This window comes from Homalodisca vitripennis, chromosome 1 (genome assembly GCF_021130785.1).
Source record: "Homalodisca vitripennis isolate AUS2020 chromosome 1, UT_GWSS_2.1, whole genome shotgun sequence".
Classification (NCBI taxonomy): domain Eukaryota; kingdom Metazoa; phylum Arthropoda; class Insecta; order Hemiptera; family Cicadellidae; genus Homalodisca; species Homalodisca vitripennis.
In genome coordinates, this window is record NC_060207.1 from 109,255,598 (window position 1) to 109,274,892 (window position 19,295).

Sequence of the window (19,295 nt, forward strand, 5' to 3'; positions counted from 1 at the left end):
GTTCAAATTTTATATATTTTAAATTCGGAAAACCTAAAAACTTCAAATAGCAAGGTACGAGTTTCATTACACCTATAAATATTTCTCTTAAAAACTAACTATATTTAAAATTCGGATTTATCTTGGATGGTCGAGGAATAGCACCAAAAATACTAATATTCAGGTTTTGTTCCATTTAGTACTCAAATGTGTTCTCCTATCTTTGCCTTAGGGTATTTAAAAGTGTCTACACTTGTTTTTAAAACACTTCTCATACAATGAGAGGTACATATACTATTGATTATGATTTGTCTCTTAGTGACCTGTGGTGAATTTGTTAGATATCAAACCAAATACCAATGCCTACTATGTTTTAACCTGTTTTTAATTAATCTAAAAATGTGTTAGTATTTTCCGGTCTGGACAAGCTTATCTTCAAGAACTACTGTACCTTTTTCTACAAGTTTGGGAGAAATGACGAGATGATAATCATGTCTTAGTAGATTTGATTTCTTCTCATTGCTAGTTTTGTGTTGTTACTAGTTTTGTGCCATGTCTATCATCTGATCACCTCAGTCAGTCAGTTCTTATTGCTCCACGAGTGAAGTACGTACTAACGTGGCTGAAGACATAAATATCAGTGCTGAAAATGGACACGCAAGTGCCTTTTATTCCTAAAACTGTAAAAGAAACTAATGAAATAATGTACAATATTTATAAATATTTGGAGGAACAGTACCCTGGAGTGAAATTAAATATTAATGACATACAATGAAAGCCTTAACATTCATTAGTTAGTAGTCTATTGGCTGAACCTGCTGTCCACTCCCCTTACCCCACGCAGCCCATACTTTTCCTCTAACCCATTGCTACTCCATGTACGAACCATTTCATGTCTAAATAATCTATCTGTACATAGCTGCTGCTATTACCTAAACCGCAGACCGCATCAATTGCAAAAGGTTTTCGAAAGGCTTGCTAGTGGTGTCATGAAACTGGATATGTAAAACTTGATCATAACAAAGAGAAACTGCTTACTAGGCCTGTAAGGGATGATAAAGCACCATACATTTTGGCTGCGGTTCAATTTAATCTATGTGACTCATCTAAAAGATTGGCTACCGATACAGGAAATAGCCAATGATCAATATTCAGTATCCTAAAGGACCATAAAATGCACCCATACTGGATTCCACTACATTACAACTTCATGGAGATTACTTCCTTCTAAGAATTAACTTTTTTTGTGGGTGATAAAATACATGAAGGTTAATATTTTTTTGCAAGGTTTATGGTTCGACGAAGTAACCTTCTGGAGCAATGGAGAAGTGAACCATCTCAACATAAGGTTCTGGGCTTTTAAGAATTTCCACTGGATGACAACCAAATGTACTGGACTCTCAATACTGGTGTGCTATTAATTGGTAGCCATATTGTGTGCCCTTCTTTTGTAAGGACACTTCAACAGAAATATCTACAATAACATCCTCATCGATTTCTCGCCAAATTGATTTGTTAAACATTCCTGAACAAACTATGCAAATAATGTGGTTTAAGTACAATAGTAAATCAGCCCACTACTCTAAGGCAGTTTGACAAATTCAAAATCAGGATATTCTTCAAATACGGACTGGGAGAGTTGGACCAATCAACTACCCACCTAGACCCCCGGATTTAACGTCCATTGACTAATACTTGTGGGAAAGAATAGTTAGAACTTAAAAAATTGTAGATATAAAAATTACTTAAATTACATCACCTAACAGAAAAAATGTTCTATAAAAGGTAAACAATTTTAAACATTACTTCACTAAGAACCTAAGGCAAATACAAAACTTCAAGTGTTCAAAACCATATTATGCAACAGAACATCATGAAAATTAGTATTTTAAATGCCGTTTCCAAAACATCCAAGATAAAGCCAAACTTTACATGAAAACAAAATTTAGGTTTTAAGAGAGCTATTGATAGGTTTATTGTAAGTTTGTTAATATGAATATTGAAAGTTTGTTAGTGTGAATATTGAAAGTTTGGAATACTGGTACCTTGTGTGAAAACATTCACAGCTTTGTGTTCATTAAGGTTGGTTTTATAACAGTGTTTTAATAGTATTTACAATGCATGAGATGTTTTTAATTTACATATTAACTTTTGATTTGCCAACTGCATTACATTATTGATCAAGCATTGCATTCCTAATACTCTATAACATTTAAATGTGAACAGATGCTTTGGCTGAACTTTGTTGAACAGTAGCTGAAAATGTCAAACAGTTTTTTAGTGTCAGTTAAATGCGAATTATAAAACATAATTATTAAAATTTTGTGAATGCCAAAAATTCCATTCAATTTTTCTAATCCTTCTCTTTGTAAAAATCTGCCTTCGATTTCAGTGAATATTTTACACAAGGAATTAGTTAACCTAATTGGTCCAACCATTCTTAAGATTAGTACTTTGTGCTTAGAAACCATTTTGTGATTAATTATTATTTATAAGTTTAAGTTGTATGTAAGGGATAGCAGTACAGTATTTATCTTGTGAAATACCAAAATTTCAACAATCAGAATTTAGTTGCTTATGAATTAAGATATTTTATTGCAATCTTCTTTGTATTATCTGAATCTTTCAATACCCGAGGTAGTCCTGGTTCAATAGAGATCGGTTGACAGTCTTTATCTGTTTTCAGGGAGAAAATTACAAAGCTTCTTGTACTATTTTAATAAAGCTCAAGTGTAGGAGGAATAAAAATCTACATGTTTGAGAAGTGTTCTAGCTACAACTGTGAAGTCTAATTTCTGGAAATGTATGCCAAGTCTACCAAAGCTTTCGATACTTTACTAACATAACTCTTGCACATGAAATATTTAGAAGTAGGAGGGAGGGCTATGTGTTTAAAAAGTTAGACAAAGAGGATTGTAGCCGGAACCCTGTAACCAGTTTAGCAGCTTGTGAGGAGTTAAATGCTTTGCATGGAATAATGTGGCATGCCTTTGATCCGGCTGCTTTACTATTATCCAGCTAAATTTATTTTACACTTCAATAAGCTTCTGTTATGTGGTAATCAGAGTTGAAAAGTTTCATCCAAGTTTTTGTTTCTGAAACTCCAAGGGTTTTTATAATCTTATGACATGATTTTCTCGTAAATCAATCATTTATGTTTTTATCTTTTATCGTCAGTCTTTAGTTAATAATCACTTAATATGGCGAATGAGTTATTTTCATCATGTATATTTCCAACGGATAATCAAACAAAATTTTAGTAAATTATTTTTCAAGTTTGGTATATGGTTTAGCAGTGCAGAAAATTGAAAAAATGTTTCAATAGACAAATATTTAATGTACAGTACGTTTTCTGGTATCACAATATAATAAAAACTGGTACATAGTCAACGATTAAAAACTACATAACTAAACTTATTTTCAAACATTACTTTCATTCTTATAAAAAATAACTTTTGATACATTGATCTATAAAACATAAAAAAAAACATTGATTAAATCCAAGGCTAAACCATTGTAGATATTTTTAAAGATATATTTTTACTATTCGTTATCATCATAAACTATCTTCAAAGAATTCATTTACACTATAATATGTTTTTTGACAAAGAGCTTCTTTTAATTTTTTTGTAAATGTAGATAAGGGAAGTTTTTTATATGCCAGTGGAATATTATTATATAATTTCAAACCTAGATAAAGAGGACTAGTTTCAAATTTTTTTTAGTTTATGTGCTGGATATTGAAACAAATTACAATTTCTTGTGTGATATCTATTATTAAATTTGTATTTTTCAAATTGATCAGGATTCTTATGTACTAATTTAAGCATTTCAAAAATGTATATACATGGCAAGGTGAGGATGTTAAATTTTTTAAATAACATTTTACATGTTGTTCTTGAGTTGCAATGACCTATTGTTCTAATAATTGACTTTTGATTAATAAAGAGTTTTTGCACATCTGAGCAGTTACCCCACAAAGTAATTCCTTAACTCAACATCGAGTATACATGGGCATAATATACAGCTAAACCAACTTCCAAAGATGTTATTCAAACTAGTATACTCAAAGCATATCTGGTTGAATAAAGTTTCTTATTTAACATATTGATATGGTTGAAAAAATTTTATTTAGTGTCTAAATGAATGCCTAAAAATTTTACTACATGTGTATTATTACTAAACCCTTTACAAAAATGATCATTTCAGATCATTTTTCAGATTTTTTTGATGTTTAGTGTATATAAGGAATCATTTATATCCTAAGAAATTTTAGTTAATGTGAGTCTGTAGCCAAGTTATAGTAGTAATTAATACATTTGAGTATAACATGTTGCATAGCATAATGATAGCATTTGAACATGGTTCCAACATATCCATAGTGCAGTACCAGCATTTCAAAGTGATTTGAACATATACACTGTGGAATAATAGCACTTCTGAGTGGTTTATAACATTCACAATAAAATAGTAGCATTTAAAGAGTGAGCAATATAAGAACAAGACTTAACTGTGTGAAATAGGACCCAGAGCTGGCTGATAAACGTACTATTATTCTTCTTTTAGAATTGTACACATTGTTTATGTTTATGTAATTATCTAGAGAACAGATCATTGTTGGGTGATGGTGTGATTACACCGTGAATGTCAGAAATATTGGTAGTGTTTAGTGTGAGAACCAGAAAGCTAAGTTGAGGTTTCCAGTGCAGGCTGTCACATCTACTATTAATTTACGTGTATTAATATATTTAGAAATTGAGACCATGATGTGGCATACATCCAGTCTTCAAAGTTGCTTATTTATGAGTTGGTATCTTTCCTTAATCCTCATAGTGTTAAACGATAAAATTTTGTATCTTTTTGCTGTTTCTGTAGTAACATAATTTTGTCAGTCAAACATTTCCTTTTTATAATCATCACATAATCACTTCTTATAAAATACTGCGGTAACATATAGATTTGATTCATGCACCATTGGATTCAGTTGAAAATTGCTAACGAAAACTAGTTAGGGATCCCCTTATGACCAGGAACCTAAACAACTTGATAGCAATCCCAGACAAATTTGGATTTGAACACACAAGAGTCCAGCGCCATCAGTGCTGCCTGACTATCCGTGCCTTACTCCTATATCGCAGACAAAGATTCTCACGAGCACATTCCATAAGTTCCACGGCATTGTTTAGTTTTACATTAGTAGTTTTATCCGTGTTTTAGTGTTAAATGTGTAGTGTGTTATTGGATATTGTAGTAGTGCAAATAAATGTATTTTAGAATAAAGAAATGTCTTTTTACTGAAATCTGATAAATTATCGGCTCTGAGTAGAGTATTGGAGTCGGTTAAAATTCATTTCACATAGTTTCTTATTGTTTTTCACTTTTAATTATTCACGATTATATTATTATTCATTCTAATTTAATGTTCAGGCTGATGTAAATAAATGTTATTAATTTAGTAAAACATTGTATGTCGTGGATTTTTCTAACTGGTGCACATTATTGCATTTTCTTTTGTAATTTGATATTATTTCATGTATTTAGATATAGTTTATGGTTTTCTAAAACTAAAAAAAAAATTCCTATCAGATATAAACCATAAATTTTGATATAATACAAAATTTCAAATATATCTTATATACTTTTGTCATATAAAAATTCTTAAATAATGAAAAAAGTTACTTTGTTATAATTTTCAAAAAAACTAATTGTTGAACTTATTTCATTGTTGCTGTATAATTTATTATTTTCATTTTAAGTAAGAAAATATGCATATAACATATATATTCATGTAAAATGTTATCAGGAAAACTTTATTACCAAATTGTTTACTTATAGACCAGATTTTCATAATTTATGTGCATAACCGCTTTTTATTTTATAGCTTTATAATGAGTTCATATATTTGTATAAAGTGTTTTCTGAAACTAGATGAAATTTGACACAAAATCTCACATTTACATTTTTCTGACAATAACTTGTTTGGCACAATCCCCCTCCAAATTTGAGAAATTCTTTTTGCACAATTTGTATTTCATTAAAAAAAGGTGTATTAAAATATTTTTAGGGCTTACTTGATATGCAAATATTATTCTTTGCTTAATTCTGAACAAAAAAAATGTATACATTTATATATTCTTAAATTATGTTGTTAATACATTCTTTTTAGCTTTACATGAAGCTCTAAAATAACCTGACACTACAGGATGATATGGCCGCCAGTTGTAGGGTTAACTAGTCGTCTTCAAAGATAGGTAGACAGTAGATATTGTTGAATTATAGCTGCAGTGGCTCTCTGTCGAGATTATTTTACGATCTATTAAAAAAGAATTATGTGTATTGTTTGCGGTATTTACTAACAATGAATACATGGAAATATACTACAAAATACATAAATGAGTGGTTACTCATATTTTCGAGGGGGAGGGGTTAGATCTCGTGTGGTAAAGTGAGATAGGGGAATAAAGCAAATTTATTTCTCTTTACCTTTGTAATCTTATAAAATTTTAAAGTTAAAAATTGAAGTTTTAACATTAAAAGTATTACTATTTTATGCTTTATACACTATTAAGATCAACTTCACTCTTCGTAGTAGTGTTTGAGCAAGTGGTAGTTAGCAAAGCAAGGCGTCGCCCACAGAGCTACTCCACACAGTTAGTTATGTGTAGCTTGTTTCTTGCCTCTTTGATTCCCACTGTCTACAAGGTGCTCCTTTCTTTTCTGTTGGTGGAACAAGTGAAGGCAAATGCCTTTGAGACAGTCGGGGAGGATACAGACGTCCTCCTTTATTCTAGGGTCTGAGCCAAGTTTCAAACAATAATATTTCCTCATTGTTATTGCAACTAGTTCCTGCCATACTCAAGCACAAATCACAAACGTAAAACACAACTCACGATTGAAAAGTGACAACACGCAGTAAACAACAACGTTCCTTTTTTACAAACAGGTTATAAAGCCGTGCAAAGTGTTTAGGTAATACTCCCTAATTTACCACTTGAATGTAGTAATATCAATAGAAAAGTATTTACGAGGGTTTAACTTAGTGCAAAGAAACATCACTAGAGTCATTTAAAATTCATTTCCTGCTGTCAGGAATTGCATAACCAGGCAGCTGTTTGCAAACGTTTAACACGGGTGTGGCAGTTAAGTTATAAACGCCACTTTAAATAATAGTCCTAATTAAAATTAATCATAATTTAAATGTTTGTTGGCACATAATCCACATTAACCCTTGAAGTGGCAATGCTTAACTTCCACAGTCACACACTGGTTTTTTGCTAGCTATTGAAAAAAAATCTTATGACTAATTATTTTCCACATTTATTTCTTCATAATTAGTTGTATTTTCATTTTATGTTATATTAATATGGTTTTATTGAATTTTATGTATTTTCATTTTATGTTATATTAGTATGGTTTTATTGAATTTTAGGTGAACTTATCATTTGTAAAACAAAACATTTACTCAATACCCAAACTAAAATTTCCAAATCAGCTCTCTTTGAAAAGTTGAAAAAGAATTTTTTCAACAAATTTGTGGAATGATTCTCCGTATACTCTGTTGTGAATACAGAACAAAATTGGAAACTTTTACAAAATAAAAGCCTATAGGTTATAAAAAAAACTTACAATGCAATACCATCACATAACAGATATTGTTATGAAGCCAGAAAGAAGCAAAATTCAGTGGTACGAACTTCAAGCATTAAAAGTAAAATATTGAACTTAAACAGATTTACTTCAAAATAGCGTACTATATGATATGTTGGCCAATAGCATGGTCGCTAAGAGCAATAGTAATTTTTAAATACAGTTTTAAAATGTTTTGTAAAGTTATAGTAACTTATAAAACTAAAGAGATGTATACCGTCAAATCAGTGTACCGTTCCACATTTATTGATTTATATATATAATAACATCTATTTAGTTAAAAAAAACTAAGTCAGAAAATGTGTTTTACAAAGGCCTTATTCAAAAGGTTCATTACAAGCCTTTTTGCGTATGGGGAAGTATTTTAATAAGACATGTCACAAGTCTTTTGTTATGTTTAGAACTTTTTGAAATACACATGTTCAAGTTAATGATTATATATCACAAATTATTTAATTCACTTATCCATCAGTGATATATCTATCGGGATTATGTTTATCCGAGTGAAAGACTAAGAGTTCAATAAATGTTGTAGTTTATACACTGAATGTAGCATTGATAAACTGTGTATGATACAGCCATATATCCCTTACTAATAAGACAAACTATTAATTTTTCTTTCATTCTGTATTTACTGTTTTCATCTGAATTAAGACAAATGATGCTGTTTATACACCAGAGATTCCAGAAACCCTGAGTTCAATCTCTTTACACATTTGTCTCTTTCTTTCATTTTGTATTTACTGTTTTCATCTGAATTAAGACAAATGATGCTGTTTATACACCAGAGATTCCAGAAGCCCTGAGTTCAATCTCTTTACATATTTGTCTCTTAGATAAGAGTTTGTAGCTTAAATTAATGTGTTTCTTAACAAGATATGTGTTGTTGTGTTACAGGAAGAAGAGTTCAGACAAGCTCTCGACCCTAAGTATGCACATCTCTCAGACGACCTGCATGTAGAGATCGCAGCGCTAGCCCCTCCTGCTGAGGCACATGCCAGAATTGCGTATGCATTGGCAGAGATCCGCAAGTACCTGGTTCCCGACAGCAACGATGAGATCAGGCAAGAACAGATGCGAGAGATCCAGGCATACTCAGGCCCCCCGCCGGTAGAGAGGGGGGGTGCGGCGGTGCGTGGACGCGGCAGAGTGCCCCCACCTCCTCCTCCTGGCCCTCGTGGCGGACCCCCCCTCGGCATGCGCATGGCAGCACCCCGTCCCGCCCCGCCACTGCTGCCCAGGCCCCTCCCTGCCAAGACCAAGGTCCTGTCTATCCTGGATCGTGCCAGACAGGCCATGGAGGAGAGCTACGGTGGCTACGATGACATGGGACCAGAGATGGGACCCACATCTGGCTTCTACGACTCACCCTCACCGGGATTCAATTCGGGACCAGGGTACGTTTGCATACGCTCATAGAACACGTAAACCAATAGGTTTTCATATTAACATATCTGCTACGAGAGTAATATTATGTTCATTCACTTTCCCCTGGGCAGCAGTGATTAGGGGAACTCTTATCGATTTATAGTAGGCTTGTAACATTTGATTATTTTTTTATTTCGTGTGAAAAATGTAGACTATTAGAATACGAAAAGGCATTTAATTTCATTGTGCATATAACGGACATAATTCAACAAGTGCAGAAATTGCCGAAGTAATAGGGGCATGCTAGAACTAACTTAACAAAAAGCCCTATATACTCACTCTCCACTATGGTAGGAACAAAATGATATATAAGAATGTGTGTTATGACAGGTATGGTGGAGACTACAATGGTGGAACTGCGGGAGACTACTATGACACTGCCAACTACAGTGGTGAGTTCTTTCATGCCTCCTCAGCAGTAGTGCATGTCAGCTGTATACAACATGTCCCACTCCCAACACTTGTAATCATTCCTAATCAGATCATGGTTTTTCGGACAAAGAAAACAATGTCTGACTTCACAATTATCTTTCTTCTCCCAAACGACTAATTTCAAGGTATAGTTATTTACTCACTGTAATTAAGAGCATTTAATGAATTACAAAATGGAATGATTAAGTTTATAAAGTGATAATTTTTCGATAATTATTGATGGATTGATATAATTTTATATAACCATTTAAGGTTCCACTGTGCTATGTATTTCTGGCAGAAATTTATATCATTAGGACCAATTGTGTAATACTGTTCTGCGAACTTTAATTATTTTTGAAAGATTTTATTTGTTTACTATACACAAAAAATGATTTTTACAATTGTACAAAATTACATGCAAAATTAAAATTGTCATTTCTATCAGATCAAATTGTATGGTTCATGTGAACCAAAATAATGTTTTTTTGAGCATACATCTGTTTTATAAAAGTAATTTTACTATAAACGTTTTAAGTCTATAATTAGTACAGGTAAGGAAATAGTTTTGTGGATATGTTGTCTCTCCCATAAGTTTTAAAACTTTCAAACATATTCAATATGTTCTGTTCTTAGAACATTGACTGAAAAGAGAAATTGTCTTTAAACCCATTGAATTTTGGTCTAGTTTTAGAAAGATGTAGGGTGTCTAGTTATAATTATCTTTTAAAAGGATCTCATCATCCTTCTATAAATAAATGTGTAAAATACCAAAACAGTGAGTTTTGTATTTATTGGCTTGTTAACATGGATGGGAAATTTGAGGATAAACCTGTGTTCATTATTTGTATTTTCAAACTGATATAAACAATTTTCAATTGTTGGATGTTGTGTGTTGTATGCAGCTTGTGAGTAGTGTGCTTGTGTGTGTTTGGTGTTTGATGTAGTGGCAACTCCTTGCTCAACACTTCAGGTAATATTTTATAATTATTACATTCAGGCGATTAACAGGTGTGGACAGTGAGTATTTTTGTACAAAACTGCATATTTCAACAAGTCTACGACCCAGAATAATCAGTTATGGTTTTGTAATAATGTTTTACAATAAATTCCTGAAATTAGAATTGAAGAATTCTACAGACTTAAATCTTCAAGACTGGTTTTTCATTTAATTTAGACTTGGAATAGATGATTGTAAATAATAAATAAGCCTGTATTGTGTTATATTATATATGTTTTAGATAGAGAGTATCTATCAGTTGGATGAGACAAAAAAGAAAAATTTAATAATCTACTGAATAGGAATAGAAAACTTATTTCATTCCAAATTGTTCAGCTATTAATTCAGTTTCCTTGGTACATTTACTCTTAACAAGATCAATATACCCTCCTTCCTTATTCTTCTCTCCATACCTCACAGTTAATCTCCATATTAATCGGGAGCTGTGCACACCATGATATGCTTACTTAAAACTTGCAGTTGTGTGACTGTTCTTGCCCAATACAAGCTGTGTTTTACTTACATAGATACTTACACAAGTTCCCTGCAGATAAATTTTACAAATTTCTGTAAGTTTAATCGTCATGCATTAGTTTGGTTTTAACAAGCAGAGTCAGTCTCCAATTGATTATTTTAACTATTTTCTTCGTGGAGAATTATTTGGAATCAGTTAATAGATAGCGGGTAAAAAAATATATTGTTTTAAAGTTTTTTGGGAGGACAACCTCCAATTAAAAAAATATATCAGTTTTTATAAACCTTGCATACATATATAATAAATGGCTACAGGTAAAAATATAAATGTTCTAAGGATAGTACCAGATAGTAGGTTTACACAAATTCTTTTTTACCCTACATAGTATAAAAATTTTAAAAATTTATGTTGCGTAAATTTTATAGTGTAAGTGCTTATATTAGTTTTCATCTTTTTTTATAGAAAAAATGTTTAAGATGATAGGATTTAGTCTGGGCGTTAAGTAATTTCTAAGGTTTACTTACATCCAACCAGTATAATAAGGCAGTCAGTGCCTACCCTCCATGGCACCACTTCCACTTTGTTTGAAGGTTCACTAAATCTAAACCTCCTTAATAAATTGTATTAATCAAATGTTTTCACATTTCTGTATTCTGGTGTAAACCATTATTATTTATTATTTAAATAATTTATTTAGATTTAACACGTATTATTTATTTTAAACATTTCAGTAAGAGTAGCTTGGAAATATGGTAAACCATTGTTTTTAACAGGTTCAAATATAAGCTTATCAATATGTATAAGCTTAACACTACTTAACAATACTTTGTATGTTCTTTGTCTACTATCAAGATATGTTACTACCACTTTAGAAATTCTTAAAATATTGTACTACTATGTTAAAGGTTAATAGAAAACCAAAATAGTATAAAATGTTAATAAATAACTATTTATTTTTTAGAAAATTAAATGATTAAACATATATTTACAAAACTGATAGATGAGTTTATAGAAGGCGAAGTCCTCTCTTGCACTGAACCTCCTATACAACATTGTTATTTTGCAATGTATACAAGGTGTTTGAAAAGTCTGGGTACGGCTTAATATTTTACAAACCATAGCAAATAACATCTATAAACTTTGCACAGTGTCATATGGCCTGGTAAACTATTTTTACTTGCTGTTACCATGACATGCCAACCATGGGGGGACGGCCCACAGAGGAAAACATGGAAATCTTAAATTGAAGCATGGGTCGAGTGATACCTCATTTGAAAGAGATCACTTAGTAGAGTTGAATGCCGCAAACCGCATCTCAAAAGGTTTATCCAATCAGATATGGCGGGTTGTTTTAGGTACACATTGTGAAGTACATTATGCGCTGCCATTTCTGACTGGATCGTCGTATTCTGATGCGGTAGGTGGCGTTTCACTCTACTAACCAATGGTTTCACTAATTAGTATTTATAAAAAATAACAAAAAAATTTAATTCAAATTAAATGGTAAGTTAACTATTTCACCACCAAAGTACAATGGTAAAACTTAAGTATTGATATTATCCACTTTAACATTTTTAAATGTTTAAACTAATTTATTTAAGAGGAACTTGGATGTTTACTATTGTAAAAGTTTCCATTCATGGATGATGTCACTTTCTAATGGATTTTCACATAGTGAATAAAATAGCATTGCTAGTGTGTAACTATGTTAATTCATAAACATAAAGACGACGAATTAATTTTAGTTTTATTATTGTGTTATAAATTTATGACATAATTTGCTAATTAAAAAAAGTCAGTGAAAACACACCGGTTAGTAGAGTGAAACGCCTACCGCATTAGAATACGACGATCCAGTCAGAAATGGCAGCGCATAATGTACTTCACAATGTGTACCTAAAACCACCCGCCATTTCTGATTGGATAAACCTTTTGAGATGCGGTTTGCGGAATTCAACTCTTCTAAGTGAGCTCTTTCAAATGAGGTATCACTCGACCCATGCTTTAATTTAAGATTTCCATGTTTTCCTCTGTGGGCCATCCCCCCATGGTTGGCATGTCATGGTAACAGCAAGTAAAAATAGTTTACCAGGCCATATGACACTGTGCAAAGTTTATAGATGTTATCTGCTATGGTTTGTAAAATATTAAGCCGTACCCAGACTTTTCAAACACCTTGTATAATGGGTTGGCCATGGTCATTGTACAAAATAGTAGTAAAGAAAAATATATATTTTAACACACAAAACATTGTACAAAAATTAGTAAATGTAGCAGTTATTACAAATTTCATGTTAAGTGTATCATACAGTTAAGATACATGTTATCACAAATGGCATAACTGTGCAATTTATTAGTACTAACATGCTGATTTTTTTCAAACACAGTATCAGGTCCTAACAGGCAAATTAAATTTTACTTGCTAAAGCTTTTTCAAACATTAAAGAGGAGTAATACTTCACAAACTTAAATATTTTACATTTTGTTTTTTTAGTATTTTATGCCAAAACACATTTTTTGTCTTGTTTTGATTAATTTAGGATCAATAAGCTTTACAAAAAGTAATATTTATTTTATCACGTTACAATGAAATTATTTTATTTTTAAAACAATCTAACTTATCTAGGAAATACAAACATGAAAATTAAAAATATAGTATGTAATGAGATAATAATATTCCAAAAGTGCATTACACATCAAGGAGACACTATTGTGAAGTTGTAACACAATGGTAGGCTGATTACAGACATGCAGGTAACTTTGAACAGCTGGTAGATAATGACTAGCTATCTTGATGAATTCTCATGGGTATCAAAATTGAGTGAGTTGAGGTGACTCATGAGTATTATATTTTATGCTAACATTCCAAATATAGCAGTTATTAGCAAAATCTATTAGCTCTGAATCATTGTGTTATATGTAAAAACACTCAGTTTACCCTTGTTGTCAGATTTATAATAAACTTAATTTTCCTGCAATAAATTTTAATTAATTGCTACTAATAACTATTTGAAAATGTTTATTAAATTTTGTCAGCATGGCACTTGGAATTTTAAATTCATTTTCCTTTTTGTTTGACATTCCATAGGAAAAGAAAATCATTAATTCGGTATGTTTAAATGAAAATAAAAACTGATATTTTAACTGGTATGATATTTTTTTGAATTCACCTTATTTTTAAATATGAAATTATCAATATAATTTAATGATTTCTTTTTATAACAATGAATGCCTCTTGATATGCAGAAGTTTTTTTATACTAATCTTTTCACCTCTAGGGTTAAATTGTAAAGTTTTCCCTTTAAATATAAATGGTTATTCTTGAATGTATAAAAGTTATTCAAGTTCTAATGTAGAATACAAATACTAAAACATGTATGGAACATAAGAAAATTCCAAGTGTCTCATTACAAGTATTTCTTTAATGAATGGAACAGTAAACAATTATATCACTAAACCATATGCCAGATTTTCAATTAATAACATTTTCTTTACACAGTTTCAGTGTTATAAATGTACTCTCTCAAATATGCTGAGAGAATTAATCTCTACAGTTGTATAAACTTTTAATTGTTTTTATCTAACGTCACGATTGAAATATCTTAAACATATACCAGGACTATAGTTTCTCCTACAATAAGATTTTTTCTCCTGAAAAATATAGTTAATTATTACTATTTTCATGAGACTCACGTTATGTTTTTGTTAGAAAGGTTACATTGTAATTGAAAAAACACTCGTGTGCTGTGACATATTACTATCTTTTAAATTTTGCAGATGAACATTAAGGGAATTTATTGATGACGCCAAAATCAGATTCAGTCAGCCATCCAGTGAATGCCATTGAGCTCATTTAAAATAAATTCTAATAATGTTTTTGTTGTCTTTTAAATGATTGTATAACTACTATAATACCACAACATTTCATTCCAATTAACAATAATTAGGTCTTCTCCCAGCTTAATTCAGTATGAACAGTTTTTCTAATAAATTGTACTTATGCAAATTGGACGAGCGCAAAACCCAGCTTTGCCTTCAGCAGGCGTGCAATATTTTTTGTTTAAATTGCTTCATTTTTCCGCTAGTTAACTCTGGGGATCTAGCTACAATGTATAGAGCCATTCCATGCCATCTCTCATAAAATTTTTTTTAGCTTTTTAAGGCATGAAGTTTATGGCTTTATTTTATTGTTTGTAGTATATCACAAATTGTAGGAGATTCCTGCACAATGAAACATTTTCTACAAGGAACTTAATTCTCTGAATGGCGATTGTTCTATCAGGATTTTCTGCTACGTTAAAAAACTTTAATTCTTGTCTAGTATACCATTTACAAAATTACATTATAACAATAATTATTTTCTATGCCTAACATGATTGTTTTGTTAATTTTAGTAATTAGTATTTACATTTATTTTAATACAGTTGTGAACAATATCACTATTGAGCGTTAAATTAATTGAAATTAATTGATGGTGTGATTAATGATAGTTTTAAAAACAATTTGAAGTAAAGATAATAATGTTTATGTTATTATAAATGGAATGTCTTCTGATTAGTATTATTGAATTCGTTCATTTGAAATCTATTTGATTTCATAATCATTTAAATAGCAGAATATTAAAAAATTAAATGCATAATTGTAATCTATTTATGTTATTTTAAAATTACTTTCAGTGTCATAATATTTTCCTTAGAATCATAAGCATAGAAAATTATTTTTCAAATATTTCATTACTAAATATTATAATAAATAACTAATTGTAATTACTATAGCGTACAGTATTGTTTACCTGTACAATAATTAGGGCCGGGGCCGGTGAGTAAGGGAGAGAGGGTGTGTAACAGGCAGGAGACAGCCCCTTAGTTAAAGGGCCAGAGCTCATTACGAAGTGCAACCCTCGCCACGACACGGCCATGCCTGTCAATTAGTGGTCTGCAGGCTGCTTGCTTCCTCTCGCCTTTCAGATGTCCTCGTTTACATTCACTCACACTCCAGTTCTATCTGTCTACTACTGTACATAAATATTAATGACAAGTGCTGAAAGACGGATTCATTTGGCCCTTTGGTGTCCACAGATTATGCAAGAGTCGTCTTGAAATAATTCTGGAATCGCAGTTTCCTCAAGTTGTATCCATAATTCACCATCCCTTTCAGTCCCATTGGTTCTCTCACAAGTTTTACATTTGAGTTTGTTTTACCCACTAATTTTAAAAGATTTATCCTGGAATATGTCCTAAAAATAATTTGTAATCATTATATCTAAATTATGTTTATCTATGTACTGTATTTTATGCGTTTTGGAAATTAAATTGTATTTATATGAATGGCACTATTTTTAAATGTCTCATCTTATAATTTCTTGTATTTTCCAATGACATGAAATAATTACCATTGAAGATGAACAGCAAATAAATAGATGCAATTTACACGTAGACAATTTTTGTTTTTCGATAACTTCCTCCGTATTAGAATTTTTCATAACTTATATTACATAATATCTCTAAATTAAATTGAGTTCAAAAAACCTTCACGTTTTTAAATATATAGAGATAGCTTCGGCGAATTCCGGAAATAAAGGCTTTTTATAAAGTTATAATAAGCAACGGTCAGCCATATATTGTTTGAATTTCACTGTTAATTAAAATTCAATACAATGAAAATATAAATAAATAAACAATGCCATCATCAATTTTCAATTACAAACTTCATTCAAAATGTATTATAAAACCCAATTAATACAAGGTTGTTTATATTAAAAACAAATAGATAACCCATAATTGTAAAAATATTCACAAACGCTCAGCCAATTCCCTTGAAGTGATAACCACCATTATCAAACTCGGTTGTCCTCATATAGAAATTAAGCTTAATGCACAAATTCAAATCAATTTCTCAGTTTGATTTTGAGGATATCGTGCGAACAGGCAGATAGAAAGATTGTTAAATATATTAAATCAACTTTACAAATCAATATTAACGGTCTCTGAAAATAGAAACATGTTTACATTAAAGTACAAGGACAGGACACATTCTCAGTGTCAATGAAACAGAGAGAGAAGAGCGCAGCATAGTAATGTAGAGCTGGTGGCGGTCCCCGCTCACACCAACCATTGTTCACAGCCATTCACCGAACCTGTCAAGTGCCGATATGCAGGCTCTCACTGCTGAGTTTTCTTTTATCAAAACCTCTGATTCCAACAGTTTTCAATCGTTTTTCTTTGTCGAGTTGTTTGAAAGCCACTACGAGCTTTAGAAAAATGCTACTCTCTTTGAAAGTAAAAAATTTGTTCTATAGATTTTTAGTTGTATTTATTTCTGTCAGTGCAAATTATAACTAGAAAAGACATTTATGTAATTTATATAACTTTTATTTCACAATCTTCACTAAGGCAATAATTTATACTAGTGAACTTTCTAATGAGCATTTTAAATCATTTGTAACTTGATATGAATATTGTAGTTTGGTTAACTAATACAATCATGAGTTTAATCAGCATGTACCTCTAAAGCACTTTTAGAGTACCTTAATTAAGATAATTAGTCACCAATTATTATTTTTTTAATTTTTATATTGTAATATTTTCATAATCTCTGTTTTGTTGTCACCTAAATCAGTGGACATATAGATTTCCACAGTAGAGAGTTATTTAAAATTGCATTATTATTATTAGTGTAATGTTGCATACAATATATGTGGCTGACTTAGTAAGTTATTGACGCCTAATTTTTGAGTCTACTGGTTGATTGTAAATTTCCTCAATCATTTCTAATATTAAGGATAGTTTAGATATTAATGAAAATCTTTAAACAATTTCATTGAAATTTTGAACAGATGATGAACTAATATAACATCTGGTAAAATAATAAAAATGTAAGCTTAAATTTAAGCCACAAATCAGTTAGATAAATGCATAGTTTGATGTAAATGTACCTTTCATTTTGTTTGTTAATTACTAATTTTTTTTTATTATTTAACTCACTGTAAATTTTCAATAATACATTTTTTTGTGGCTGTAAGACAATCTACATCAAACCAATATCTAGTGTGATTTAAAAGTATGGATACACTATATTTAGTTTTTGATGGATAAAGATGGAGGGATGGAACTCAGGGCACCTTTCTAGGAAATATAAGTGAATTGTATAGTCACTGTTAGAACTTTTTCCATTTCTCCAAAATGGGATTGTATTAATTAAATTAAAAGCATGGATGGATCCCGCTCAACCTTCAATGAACAAAAATAGAAAAATCAAACTCAGGACATCCCTCTGGGAAACTAAAGTGAACCATTTCTCCAAAATGGGTGGGGGCAGTTTAAAATTTTTTAATGTAAAGATATAGTAGCTCTAGTAATTTCAATTAAGTTAAGCAATAAAACTGTTAAAACTTACTAACCTGTGTTTTTATATTACATTTTCTAACTACTGCCAATGACAGTTTGTCAATTTCCAAGCCTGTTGTAGAAAATTGAAACAGCAGCTGTATAGAGTCAAGTGGGTTTTTTTTTGAATTTCCACTACTATTCTATCCCTAAGGTTAATGACCCATACAAAGTAATCAAGTGGAGATACATCTGGAGATCTTGGTAGCCACTCGATACTTTTTCTTGTGCCTATCAGCAATTTGGAAAAATATTGTTTAAATACTCACGGACATGCTTTATAACCACTGTTATGTAAAGTTTACAAACTGATTTGATATATACCCAATATTGGAAAAACATTTCTTGTTGAGTCATGAGGATCTTCTACGACAGAATAAAACGTCAAGTGACAATGCTTTTGTTTGTAACCGATTTTGGTGGTCCAGGTTTGGGGCGGTCTTTGAGGTACCTGTTTCGTGGAAACATTGGATTGTTTTTTGAACTCCTGATTTAGATACAGGGTTTTGATTGGGATAAGTGTTTCTGAATAAATTCCTTACTTCATCATAAAATCTCACCCGTCTCCATAGCCTTGCATTATCACCAGTATTGTAGTACGCTCTTGTTCACTTAAACACTCCAATTTAAATAAAGTATTACAAAAACACGTCTTAACTTTGTTAATTCCAACCAGAAACTGAACATGATACATTTTGGGGAAATGGGCAAAGTCTTAACAGTAACTAAAAAGTTCACATCTATTTCCTAGAAAGGTGTCCTGAATACCATCTCTCCATCTTTATCCATCAAAAACTTAACAGAGTGTATCCATACTTTAAACTCACACTGTATATTAATTAACCACCTTAACAACTGAGTATATCCTACATTTTTATTGGCTTAGCATTTAAAAAAGCTTCTCCCTTGAATTGATTATGAACATAATCTGATTTCTATCTGTCAGTATCATGAGACCTAGAGGGTTGTA

General features: G+C 31.1%; 1 protein-coding gene across 3 annotated transcripts in view; it reads left to right on the forward strand.

Moving 5' to 3' along the window:
- LOC124369054 (KH domain-containing, RNA-binding, signal transduction-associated protein 2-like) overlaps nt 1–19,295 on the forward strand; it is a 245,546-nt gene that overhangs the window by 170,531 nt on the left and 55,720 nt on the right. For all 3 annotated transcript variants that reach the window (XM_046826764.1, XM_046826758.1, XM_046826773.1), the window contains 2 exons: nt 8,524–9,023; nt 9,385–9,446. In XM_046826764.1, coding sequence (XP_046682720.1) covers nt 8,524–9,023; nt 9,385–9,446 — 562 coding nt within the window. The remainder of the gene's footprint in view (nt 1–8,523; nt 9,024–9,384; nt 9,447–19,295) is intronic.